Here is a 13,235-nt window from a genome sequence, read left to right as displayed (position 1 = left end):
TACTAAGCAATCACCTAACACCTAGAACATATTGTTAAAGTGAACCTGCTCTAAGACATCACCCGTTAACATAATCAACAAAACTGCGCACACTCACGGCTGCCCTGATGTCGTTGTGGGACCTGCTGAAGGGGTAGAAGGCACCCAGTTGCATCCACCGGACGCACAGGTCCTCGGTGGCATTGCCGATGAAGCCACATATGTCGGCCCCTACCTGGAACACCACCAGTTCACGGCCTCTGCATTTCCGTCGAGTTCGCTACGTCTCCGTACGCTTTTGTCAACGTTCTTTTTTCTCACGGTGACTGCCAACTTTGTGTAGGCTGGCGTTTACTTACGTACGGTATGCCAAACATGTTGAACTCGAGCATGCCTGGGAAATAAAAATACCATTAGGAGACTAACTATTCAAAGATGTGCAAAATTTACGATGAGGCATGAATTTCAAAGCTATGAAAATGCTACAATGCGTAGCACTGATAAGCATATCAAACAAGGATATGTCTCAATAAATTCTTTAAATCGTGTGGTGGTGCACGCCAAAATACACAGCAACATGATTACGAGGCATGTCATAGTCAGAGACTCCAGGCTAACTTTTATCACTGTTTTTTAGCGCCTTAAAGTGCATGCAGTACACTTGAACAGGAAATGTCGCAGAAGCGAAAATTTCACAAGTAGACTTGTCGAATTGTCGGCTCCAGCAAAACTTTCTGTTCGACAATTCGTCACTTCAAGCCTCTGCCTTCTGACTTGTTACAGGAGCATTTTTGTATTTCACCCCACTCAAAATGTGGATGGCAATGAACCTGTGACATAATGCTCAGCACCCTGCCAGGATATCAGGATGGCTAGCTTACTGTGGGCCCAAGCGAAAAATGGTGACTACATCACATTTTTCTCTAGTGAACCGTCACTTTCACTGGAATCAATTATGGAGTGATTCCAGTGAAATCACTTTCCGGCATTGAGCCGGAAAACTTTTGTGCGAATATGATCCTTCTTATCTAGCCCTTTCAGATGCCATCTATAAAGAACTCTCTGTAAAGGCATAAGATTTTCACATCATTTCATGGTCCTATATATTCTATTGCAACGAAAATAATGTCATAATATGTTGATTTATGCATTTTTAGTAATTGATCTTAATTAAACTGTAATCAAATATCTATTTATCCTGAAGTCATTCATATTCTGTTTTTAGAACCGAATATCATGCTAGAACTACAATGCAAATTTCTTTTTGGTTATTAATTTTTTAGCAAAAAAATATTGTACTTTTGACATGGCTTGCAGAAAGCGGCACATTGAATGACTCGTCGAACATCAGCAAAGTGTTTGTATGCAACAGTACACTGCAAAGTGAAGTTAAAGGAAGACATTTATTATGCAGTAGGTTCAATCCATCCAAAACTCAATGTATCTTGTGCTTGGCTGCTAGTCAACACAACTAGCAAAAATAAGTGGTGCACACAGTTGTGTACAAAGAATCTCAAAGAGCGAAGGAGATTTTGAGTAGAGAACTAATCTGTATCCCAGCAGTAATCTTTCTCTGAACAAAGTGAAGAACATGGAATAGAGCGATGAAGGCATGGCAGTACCGATGATGGAGCGGCGGAGATGCGTCCAGGTGCTGTAGTTATCCCCGAGCCAATGTCCCCCGTATCGGCCGCTCGAAGGGTACGTCGACCGGCTGATGACCAGCTGCCGTTCACCCAGCACTTCGTTGAGGGCACTGTAGGAGCGATTTATCACTAGTACAAAATGTGTCAATGAACAATGTGAAAAAAAATACGAACTTTCAGCTTTTAGTTCATGAACACAAGGAATCTGTGAAGATCCTGAGACATTGTTATATTTTCTTGACACTGGTCTGTCACCAGTTATGCTACCGACTATCAGATGGTCTGTAAAACTCATGATTACAGGAATGATAAAAAGTGTCAGGCCTGTGAGGAACACACAGCGCAGTCACAGCCAAAGCTGAAGCTTTCTAGAGTCGATTGTAAACTCTCCTGGAGCGATTTCTGCAAGTAAAGTTGCAAGGTACCCACTACGCCATAGATCATAATTTTGTGAAGTAGGGAAGTGCCCACTATGCCATTATTCATCAATCTGCAGAGAAGCGAGGGTCTGTAAGGCATCATGTGCCCTCTGTTGATGCTGTGGTGGATGATGAAGAATTATGGCTGAGCCATTTGTAATGAGAGATGCTTTAAACCACCCCCTCGTTATGCAATTTGCATTGTGTGATGCCTGGTGTTACTTTACCCTACTGCTACGCTATATTACATCTGTTAAATCTGTTAACGTGATTCCTTGCCCAACACGCCGCCTGCACAGAGTTTTCTTACGAAGGAGTTTCAAGCACCGGCTTGGCTCTATGGTAGAATACTCAACTGCCACACAGAGTGCCTGGGTTCAGATCCCACTGGAACCCTGTTTTTTTCTTGCTTTCCTCATTGTGCACGATAGCTGTTACGGACACCAGTGGCAGCAACGGACAACTATGCCACTGAAATCCGCTGTTGCTGTGATGTCATAACAACTTTCGCTGAAAAAAGTTTTGTTAGTTCATAAATAGACACATGTTTAACGACACATTGACTCGCTGATTCTCTGATCAATAGTCCCATTAAAAAACAGTTTATTTACGTTACCTGAGCACACAATAATATGCTCTACCTGTGTGTAGCTCGCATCTCACTCCAGCCATACAGGCTGTGGACGTCGTAGTGCCAGTAGCAGCTCGTATCACCAAAGCAGCCACTCATGCACAGCGTGCGGTCGCTCAGGCGGGCCTCCGGGCCATACTGTGTCGCTGCTCCTGCGAAAGATGTGTTCAAGATTGGTTAGAGTGAAATTGAACTGTCGTGTTCATGCGAGCAAACCGAGTCGGCTGGGCTTGCCAAGTTTCATGAGCAGCTGAGTTAGCCAGCCCACACAGCTGAGATACAATGTCAGCACTCGACGCCAAATTTCAATGGTGGATGCAAAGTGGACGACTGACTCTGCTGCCTCTTTTAAACAGCAGAACTTTGAACAGTGTGGCACAGTGCACAGAATAGAGGCAAGGAACACAGAACTGTCTAGTTTCTCTTCTCTATGTCCTGTCTCACAGTGTTGAAGTTCTGCTACTACTTAACAAGATGTATAACAACTGGCGCTGAAGAACGTGCCACCCATTGGGCTTGGTGAGAACAGTTCCTGTGCAAAAGCACACTATAATGAACGTCTCAGCCAAATCTTGCAGTCATGCGAGGCAAGAAGTTTAGAAGTGGAGCACGAAGTTGCCATTTTCTCAGGCTCCCTCTTTTCATACAGTGGCCTATGCTCGCTCTCTTTGGAGCTGCGGGAGCCTGCTGTTTGACACCGAACAACAGGTGGCATGCTATTGGTCAACAGCCGACATAAATCAAGAGTGCATTTGGATCAGATGTCCTCCTTGCCACGGGGTGCCGCCATGTGCCAGTGCCGCGCTCCATAGTCTGCTAACATTACAGAGTAGCCACACTCACACACAAGAATCACAATGGGAGAGAACGATCGCGCTTCATCATGTAGCACTCAAAACGCATGCTAATGTGACTTCTCTCTCACGTGCATTCCTTCCCTGTGAAGCGCTTGTCGGGACGAGAGAAGAGAGAAAGCGCATAAAACGTGCGACAAATCCCTGTAACTCCACTCATTCGTGATGGATTCGAGAAATTTTTGTGGCAATCGACTCATGACGCAATAAACTGCGACACTGAGGCGATGATTACTTGGACAAGTGGTTCAATACCCCAGTAAGGTACCCCACAAAGACGGAATGATGGGCACAGTATTGCTCACTTGTAGGGTATGGCGGATCGTCAAAGATGGTCACATGGCACAGGAGCTTCCAGTCCTTGAAGCAGTTCTTGCGCACTTCCGCACTGATTGCCCCAAGATTGGTGCTGAACTCAGCTGGTTCGTTCATGTCCTGCGAAGAACACCGACACTTGTATCGGTGAGCTGCAGTTCCTTAGCAAAGCTTTGGTGCTGAAGAAGGTTGGCCAACTGTACATGCACTATGCAATCACATGAGTAAGCTCAACTCTGATTGATCTCAGCTGATTGATCTCAACTCAACAGGTGCTCACTCAAGTGCTCCAATTAGGAGCACATGCACGGGATCCATGGAGGAAGGCAAGCTTATATTTCAAGTCTACCACAAACCCTGCTTGTTGTGCGGTAGGCTCATTGCATGTTTCGTCTGGATCGTTCCAGTCCTCAATTTTTTGTGCAATGATAACCTGTAGGCACGTACCGGACAAGCTGTCATATTGCTGCATTATATTGTTACGAAACTGAGCACGTGCATACTAAAATACAGTGGCTAATGCTGCACTTTCCTTACAACAGGTGAGCTGGCACTTTCTATAAACTTCAAAAAAAAAAATTTATGAGCAAAAGTAAACTTTTCCGTACAAAGTGGCCACATTTACTCTAATGAAATATTGCTGCAAGCTCTACACCTAACAATATAACAAATAATAATAATAAATACTGACATAATAATATGTACACTGGCTAATTTTTTAAACTGATGACTTGTGTATTGTGAGGATATAGTGTTTTTTCCCCCAACACAAAACTTGTCCATGAAGAGTGCTGTTGTCGAAGGCTGAAGGCAGGTTATTTTATACTCGTATGCCGGGCTTGCTTGATGTGTGTCACAGGTATTGTGTTCATGCCTCATAGCAATGGGTTTCTCTAGGAATTAGACCCACTACCATAAGCTCCACAGAAGCAGTGGATACAGCGGTTACAGAATTACCGCAAAAAAAAAAAAATGCTAAAGAACAGTGTGCCAAAGTTGCTTGCCAGCCAGATGCCATCGAAGGGCAGCCTCTTTTGCATCTCCGCTAGTTCTTGCTTCCACCAGAGGACAGTAGAATTCTTGAAGAAGTCCACATATGCCACTGGGCTGCAGGGCCACAGCTGAATGATAAAACCATAAAAGTTGTATGTCTTCGCTTGAACACAATTGAGCTAGGCAAGTAATGCCAATTATTCACTGAAGCTGGTACGGTGTCATGAAAAAATGTTGCACCGCAATGACTCACACATAGAAGGTAAGGCAACAGAATTTATAAGTGCCTTTAAAAGTGGTTTCACTGTATGCTCATCGCCTTATAAGTTGTAGCATGCCCCACCTGAAGATTAAAATTAAAATATAACCATTTTTTAATCATAACTTACTAGCTGGGCATATTAGTGTGTATCCACCTTTAAAAAAAAAGAAACAGTGCAAATAGCACAGAAAAGTAAAGAAACTAAAGAAATAGTGACTCAAGTCTGTAGTTTGTTTACTTGTCCGTGCTTTTTCTTGCGCTGCTTTTTTTTATGCATTAAGTCCATATTCAAATGGCCTTGATTATTTCTAAAAAGGAGAAGAAAAAAAAAACTTCAGTCTCCTCAATATTATGATTCAGGCTATAAGCCAAGGTACTAATTCCAGTACAGCTGCTCAAAAAATTTATGTACACGTTGTCGCGATGTTAAGACAGAGGATGTAAAGCACTGATCGAGATTCTGCATGCAGATGAGGACAATGGGAATATGCATAAACTCTTAAAAGAAGGCACAAAGAGAAAGAAGAGGAAGTCTGTAGTGTGCTGTGATATGCTTATAAGTATGGACGGCTTAGGAAGCTCACAATAAATTGTTAAATAACGATGCACTGAAACAGGAGCAACAAAAGACAAGAAGTGCTCGTGCTGCTGCCTCCTTATGTTGCCAGTTTTTTAGCACTTCTTTATTTAGCGAAGTGTATGCATTGAATTAGTGGCATCGTACAGAGTACTTTAAAGGGACATCGAACAGGAAAAGAAGAATAACATGTTTAGACTCATGAAATGAACTTCCAGAACTTCCCGTGCTTAAAAAAATATGTTTACACTTGAAAAAAGATTTTACGCCCTTTAGGATTACCTTGTGCAACCATCATCAATAACAGTTCGCCATCATCAATAACATTCATCATCATCAGCAACATTAAACGGTTTGTTTCCTGTTAGGAATACTGCACACGTCACACCAATATATGCACCCCGTTCATGTCCTGAATGTATCGGGAGCTTAGAATTAAAGATAAGAAGTGAATTCTAGATGGCAATTACTGCTGGCTAAGATAAGGTTCGATGGCCAGATGAAGATTAGGGGAGAGAATGAATGTAAGACTAAGACTTCTTGAAGTTTGCACTCACAGGGGCCACGGCGGCATCGTCCTGACATCCAAGGACTATGAAGGGACATCACAACATTTACTCATTTTCACCACCTATATACCAAGGAACATCAAGGTGCATGCTCACAATTCCAAACATAATGTCCCTTGGCTTGCGTTCAACAGGTGGCACGCTGCGGAGCTCCAACGGCGTCATGCTCGGATATTCGACGAACACGTTGAAGTGGCGGCCACGCACAAATGGCTTATAGTTAGGTAATGTGCTAGGAAGTGCTGGTGTCTGCACATTCATGTAGAGAAAAGCAATGAGACGCTAAAAAAACTGGAAACATTTAGACGGACTGCAGAAACCGTTATATCAATGTCACTATGTTAGTGAAAATGAAAATGACCTGCAAAATAGCTAAACCGTCTTTCATATTGAATGCTACTATACAGCTACTACAGTTGGCTACAACCCAAGAATAAAATGTAAGCTCCATGGACCCACAGAATCGCGGCATGCCTGCCCTACACCTGTGAAAGACAGGTCATGCTAGGTGGTTTCTACTCAAACTAAGTATTTTTTCTCGGCTAATGTATGCACAACATGCATTAAGAGCTAAAAGTTCGTCGTTACTACCTAAAACATTAGGTTTGGCTGAGGAGCGATGTCAGAATCTCTCACAAAATTTATCAGGATGCTCAAGTTTCCAACCTAAAACCAGCGACCTGAATGAGGGTCTGCATGGGAAAGTCAACTACGTATGAAACATTCTAGAAGCATCTGAAATCCCGAAAATGAGCATGTGCTATTGGATGGAACATCTGTGGAAGGGATCAACACTGGTGGCTGTGGGCGGGGCTGGCATTTTTTTTTCTTATGTTGTAACCAACTATAGTTCTTACTACTACTTGCTACTGACAAGCTTTGTTGCCAGTGTCTTCAAATTATTATTAAAATCCGGCCCCTCACATTCCACTGCCCCAACCGTATAAAGAAAAAGTGGAAGGAGCACATCAGAATGCATCACACAGCCTAGCTCCTGGTATATTACTTAAAAAAGACGTTCTTGAAGATAATCTTGGAGACCACAGGGGCACTAGCACAACATTTCACATCGCGCTGCATCACATCGCATTTGACAATTAAGAGAAGACGACATGCATCTACGTGTCGCAGCCATGCTAGGTAGAAGAGCGGTAAGTTGGGCGAGTTGGTAATGATTCATTATGTAACTGCGCCTGTTTGTGCTTTCCTCTCCTCTGATGTTAGCGTCCGTTTTTTGCGCAGTTACATAATGAAACATGCTAGGTATCCACGCTCAAAGTCTATAAGCGGTTACATAACGCAATCTGTAAAAGATGGAGCTCAAACAAACTAAACTGAAAATTTTAAATCTGGTTCTGTGTGTACGCAAGTCATACCAGATTGATGACAAATCGCAGACCGTTCTTCGCTCGCTGCTCAGCCATGAAGTCGGATAACCCGGCATAGCGCACAGGGTCGACAGTGAACGTGGTCGAATTTTGCATGTAGTCGATGTCCAGGTGTTGCACATCCTGCACTGACAAAGACGGTGAATAGAAACAAATGAATAAGGTTTATTATCCCGATGCACCGTCAATGTGCATGTCTCGCCATATAAGCGCAGGTATGCTTGCACAATACGAAGTTGCACAATGAGGTGTTTCTCTTATAAGTCTACAAAACTATAACAAATTATTGATGAAATCCGAGACTTATGTAAAGCTGACCGGGAAACTGAGCAGTCACGAGTATTTGACATGGGGCACGTGTGGATCGGGCAAGTACGAGAACAATTCACCACATTGCAATGGAATGCCAAGATATTCACCTAACCAGCAGGTAGGGAGAGAAAGAGAGAGAGAGGAAACGTTTATTGATATTTAGGCTGTTTGCGGTTATGGTGGGCAGTGCCCCTCTTCCAGGGCCCCACTGGCTACAGTGGTAGTTAGTGGTAGAGGTGGGAACATCCAGCTTCCAGAAGCGCTAGGTTTCAGTGTGGCTGGTGTGTTAACTGATCAGTGGTTGAGGTAAGAGACAGTTTGACACGGGTGAAAAATATGCAGGGATGAGATGGAGTCAAGGTTGTCACAGGAATACATAACTGTACAATACATACAGAGAGAGGTTTCATTGAAGAGAAAGAGCAGATACTGTAGGCAAAATGACGGGCTGCGAATGTTTGTAACAAAACTAGATTAGCTCAAAAAGGCTAGGGGACTATATATCTATCGACGGCCCATTTTCAAGGAAAATGCATAAGCGTCGCCAATGACGAAACCACATGGGGCCAATACATCATACGTATTTTAGGCTTCACACTACCAGCAGTTCACATTTATACTTCAGCCTGCTCAAGGACAAAGTTACAATGTCCGACCACAACGTGTTCTACGTGGTACACTCGAATCTCATAAAAATTTACTGTAAAAAGCCTCTGGGCGTGTTTTACAACAGCTTGGGCATTAGATATGGTAACATACTGATGAAAGGTGTAGTATGATGGCTTCTAGACAAGTGAAAGACCATCTGCAGACTTCTTTTGATCCATCGTAAATTTTACGAATTTTCTATAAACGGAAGTTGTTGATTAGTGTGACTTTCGGACTGATGCTTTGTACTTGCTGCTTTTTGAAACCCTGCAGACAAAGTTGTCAGAAAGTGTGCAGACATAGTTCACAGGCACATATTGATCTCATAGAAAAATGTCTACAAAACGCCTTGAACTGCCTGAAAAAGGCTCATTAAAGAGATTGGGCTCACCACGGGGAATCCAGCTCTCTGGTTCCTCTCCAGCACCTTTTTAAGTTTGTCCAGCGACCCATAACCATATCGCGATAACTGGAATCCCAGCGCCCAGTATGGGGGCAGGAAAGGCTTGCCGATCACCTGCAATCATGCACGTAAGAACCAAAATGTACGGCGCACACGATTTAAGCAATAAGTCTAGAATGCAAACTTGTCAACCCCGCCATGCTTCCAGTGAGGGTTGTTAAATGTTTTACTCCTCGCACTCAGCAGGTATACAAGGAAGCTGTTGTAGACTCACTGCAGTGCAAACAGTCCAAGGAAGGGCCATAGCAGATAATTCAAACCTCATTATAACAAAGTCACATCTGCCACGAAAATAACTTCGTTATATCCGAAAATTCGTTATAAACGTTTATTTTTAACACTGTAGCTGTGACAAGACTATTCTTCATTTACTTCGTTATAGCCGATAATTCGTTATATCCGTGTTCATTATATCGAGGTTTGAGTGTAGTGCATTGTGACTGGCACACCACTGTCGCGAGTGCTACGTGCCAGCCGAGTCCAGCTGAGAAGTTACCGGGGTCTGAAGGCAAGCATGACTGTCATGCCAGTGCTGAGACACATAGAAATACGTAATGTGAGCACTTGAACAATTTTTGTGTATCTTCTTGCGTGGTGCCATTACTGCATGTGCTAGTGCAAGTGAACCCACACCACATGAGAATGCTCACATAAACAGCTTACACTGTTTCTATGTGTGCTTTACGTTTGTGTTCTAGTGAAGGGACCCGTTTTTAGCATTAGTGCAAGAACTTTCCAGTATAATTATGAACCAACCAGTCCTCCTGAAATGTTATTGTAAAGTATATCAGCTCTATCCCATGCTTCAGAATCCTGACACTAGCTGTCACTGTGGTTGTGCAGTGACTATGGTTCAACGCTGCAGGCCATGAAGTCATTGTTCTGATTCCTGGCCATTAGTCAAGAGCAGTGAAAGATTTAATGACTCGATCCTGCGAACAGCAACGCTGATCTTGCAGACAGCAATGACCCCTGCACCCACTAATGTAGTAATGAGGCATGAAAGGTTGGGATGATTACGTACGCTGGAGTACAGTTCAATGACCTGCATGGGGTTGTCGCCCACGAAGACAAAGAAGTCGAGCACTCCACCGATGGTGGCCAGCCGTAGCGCGGGAGCCTTGACAAGTGTATACTCTGCAAGCGAAGCCCGTGTGAAAAAGAACGTGTGACTCATTTGACTCGTTGCATCTCAACTGGTTGGCTACTTCCACAGATATACCTCAGAAGCTTTCTTTCTGAGAAATCGGTATGGATTCCCCTGTAGCTTCATGGTACAAGTGCGTGGTTTTCAATTTTCCATTACATGTACCTGGTACAACAAAATGAAGCAAACACAGCGAAAACATCAAGAAAATCAACTGTTGAATTTAGTTGGAGTGTGAAGGTAATAATAAAAAACAAAATGACACCTTGATGCAGGTGGGATCAAAACCCACTTCTGCATTATGTGTGCTATCGGCCATACATTTATCTTGGTTATGTTTACAATGGTAGCCATGGGAGGATTAAGCACCCCTCCGAGCCATGATGGCGAATGTGGTACGCAGCCAGCGCATAGTATAATATAAACCTAAGAGCAGGAAACTGACCCATAAACCCTCATATGCTGCCATACATACTTCATGCCATTCTGCTGTGTGGTCAAAATTGATCCATAGCGTTACACTGTGGCATCTCTCGTAACTTTATTCTTAGTTTCATAATGTGAAACCTCGCAACTTTTTTAACTCCTTAAAAACTCACCAATGGCATTGCTGTTCAGGAGAAGTACACCATGTGCCTTGCCACCATCCTCTACACACATGTAGAATGGGTGGACGCCGTACAGATTTTTGCCATCCTAATTCCGTAGCCAAGAAAGGAAAAACAATTAACACTAATCTCCAAATCAAAACGAAGTGAAGCTTTTGTAAGACAAATAATTAAATGCTATAAAACTTTTAATTTCCTGCAACATGTTTGGAGCATAGCAGTCACAGGCCTGCTAGGCTAATTAGAGAGACGCGAAAATGAGTACTAGGTGACCCATGTGATCCCATGCGATGGTTGTTAAGTTGTTTCTGAGATTGGTCCACTTTATGTATGCCACCTGTGGGATCATTTCAGTTCACTAACGCGCTATCTTATACTTGGCAAATAACTGATCACGACTGTTGAGTAGGTGCACTGAATCTATAGAAAGAAGGCAAAGAAAGATTTGCTTCAATAAAGGAATTATTTGCCAATGGCATATACTTGTTACACTGAGGCTATTTAGGCACCATTTGATTGCGTAAATGCAGAATACAGAGCCATCCAATGCTACATCTACAGGTGCTGCACGAATATGTGGCTGTATGTGCCTTTAAAACCCTACTCGCTAAATTACTGCTGTCCTGTATTGCAAATTGTGTGGCAGAAGAGGCAGCAGCAGTAATGTAGGCCAATCCCAGAATATTTTGCCTAGAAAGCTTCACCTTAATAGCGATGAGGCAGTGACACATGAGCATAGCTACTTCCTGCTTTAAAGAACACCTGAGTGCATAGCTATGCAAAAGGAATACAAGACGTTTAGTGAAGAAAAACTTCCAAGCTTTCTTTTGCCATCGGTTGAAACTTCTATCATGCATTCAGTTTGGTTCATGTGGTGTTGTACCTTATTTGGTATGCACGTCTATTTGCGTTGCTATCGATCGGCAAAGAGTTGCTTCTTCGGATCCTTAGGGGCACTTTAGTTATCTTCCTTTTAAATTATTGTAATGATGAGATTGTCAAGTATCTCTTTTTTTTTGCATAGTTGACCTGTTCAATGTATTCTTCACTGGACCAGTCACTAACCAGGGTAGGCAATCAGTCCAGGTAGTATACTACTTACTCCTTGTTATTTGCCAATTACTTGATTGAGTGATTGTTTCCGTATAAGATGCCTAAATAGCATTTCTTATTAGAGCTCTCCTGGGGGCTTCTACTGGAAGTCCCTGTCAGAGCACTTTTGAAGGCTCTTATTAGTCAACTATGCAGCCTCGTATTACGTAGAGGCATGCTCCTCACCTTAACCACCTGGTCCCTGGCAAACATGACGTGTGTCGTGAAGTCAAACTCGTGCCGCATCGATTTGTGCCCTGACTCGCCAAAGCCATACAGGTTTGTCGATGGCAAGTACGTGACGAACTGCAGGTACTGGTTGGTCATCACCAGCCCGCCAATACTAGTGTCGATGCTGCGTTCACCAAGAAACTACCGTCAATCTAAATTGCTAAAAGTGTGCCACCAGTGTTTAACTAAGCAAAATGACGGTTGGCTGGACTTTATGAAACTAACAGGCAGGGAAAGCATAGGAGAAGATGGTTGTCTGCTGTATTCGAAACATCGGAACAAAAATAAATGAGTAATTGCCTATAGTTAAGCGTGGGAGTGACCCTGGGAGAGTTAGCAAGTGCCGTGTCACAGCCGTTGTGCAGATGACAACAAAATTTATCCCTGGCACAATCCTCACTTTCCTTGGTGTTACTTGTCTTCGACTGTCTTCCAACATCCACTCCCTAATGTTCACTCCGCATGATATTCGCGCCGATGCATTCACTTTACCGCGGCGTTTGTGGTGCTCGTAACAATGGTTTTGAACGCCACCCTTCTTACTTCTGGCCACTGCTATAAAGCCAAGATAAGGTTTTCGAAATCATGTCATAGCCACGGCTGCAGTCATGCAGCCCATAAGTGGCTTCTACAGCCGTCACTCGCTGCTCGTCTGAAAGTATAGACGTCAGACTCTGCCCAGGCGGCGCTGCGAAAAACACCGCCACCAGCGCCCTCATCGTAGCCCTGGCCCTAACTGGGTAGTGCAAAGAGAGCCGCCCGCAAGCGAATGTGCATAGGCCGCAATATAACCCTCCTCTTTCGTTGGTGTCGAGGCGCGGTTTCCTGAAAATCAAGGACCTGGATAGCTTCTTCCGCCAATCCACGCTTCAGAAACAAAGGAAGCTGATCAAAGCGAACTGCGAGTACAACAAAATAAGTTTTAGTTATTCCCGCGCGCTGCAACTCGCAAGTACGAGCGAGCATCATACGACACCGAGTTCGAGGCAAGCCCTCCGACATCCGTTCTCTAGAGCCTAAATGCGTTAAAATCGGGTATATACTTATGCCACAGCGATAAAGTACCTACATACACGATCAATTTACTTAGCTATGCACCTT

At 43.5% G+C, this 13,235-nt stretch overlaps 1 protein-coding gene across 1 annotated transcript in view; it reads right to left on the bottom strand.

Moving 5' to 3' along the window:
* LOC119405426 (maltase-glucoamylase) overlaps nucleotides 1-13,235 on the bottom strand; it is a 33,028-nt gene that overhangs the window by 9,951 nt on the left and 9,842 nt on the right. Inside the window, exons 5-16 of the mRNA XM_037672264.2 lie at nucleotides 12,090-12,258; nucleotides 10,803-10,899; nucleotides 10,081-10,193; nucleotides 8,985-9,110; nucleotides 7,622-7,756; nucleotides 6,342-6,494; nucleotides 4,849-4,965; nucleotides 3,835-3,964; nucleotides 2,686-2,827; nucleotides 1,602-1,735; nucleotides 339-373; nucleotides 98-214 (exon numbers count right to left, since the gene is read on the bottom strand). Of these exons, the coding sequence (XP_037528192.1) occupies nucleotides 98-214; nucleotides 339-373; nucleotides 1,602-1,735; nucleotides 2,686-2,827; nucleotides 3,835-3,964; nucleotides 4,849-4,965; nucleotides 6,342-6,494; nucleotides 7,622-7,756; nucleotides 8,985-9,110; nucleotides 10,081-10,193; nucleotides 10,803-10,899; nucleotides 12,090-12,258 (1,468 nt within the window). The remainder of the gene's footprint in view (nucleotides 1-97; nucleotides 215-338; nucleotides 374-1,601; nucleotides 1,736-2,685; nucleotides 2,828-3,834; nucleotides 3,965-4,848; nucleotides 4,966-6,341; nucleotides 6,495-7,621; nucleotides 7,757-8,984; nucleotides 9,111-10,080; nucleotides 10,194-10,802; nucleotides 10,900-12,089; nucleotides 12,259-13,235) is intronic.

This window comes from Rhipicephalus sanguineus, chromosome 9 (genome assembly GCF_013339695.2).
Source record: "Rhipicephalus sanguineus isolate Rsan-2018 chromosome 9, BIME_Rsan_1.4, whole genome shotgun sequence".
Taxonomy (NCBI): Eukaryota; Metazoa; Arthropoda; class Arachnida; order Ixodida; family Ixodidae; genus Rhipicephalus; species Rhipicephalus sanguineus.
The sequence above is the reverse complement of the archived record's forward strand: the minus strand, read 5'-3'. Positions and strand labels throughout refer to the sequence as shown.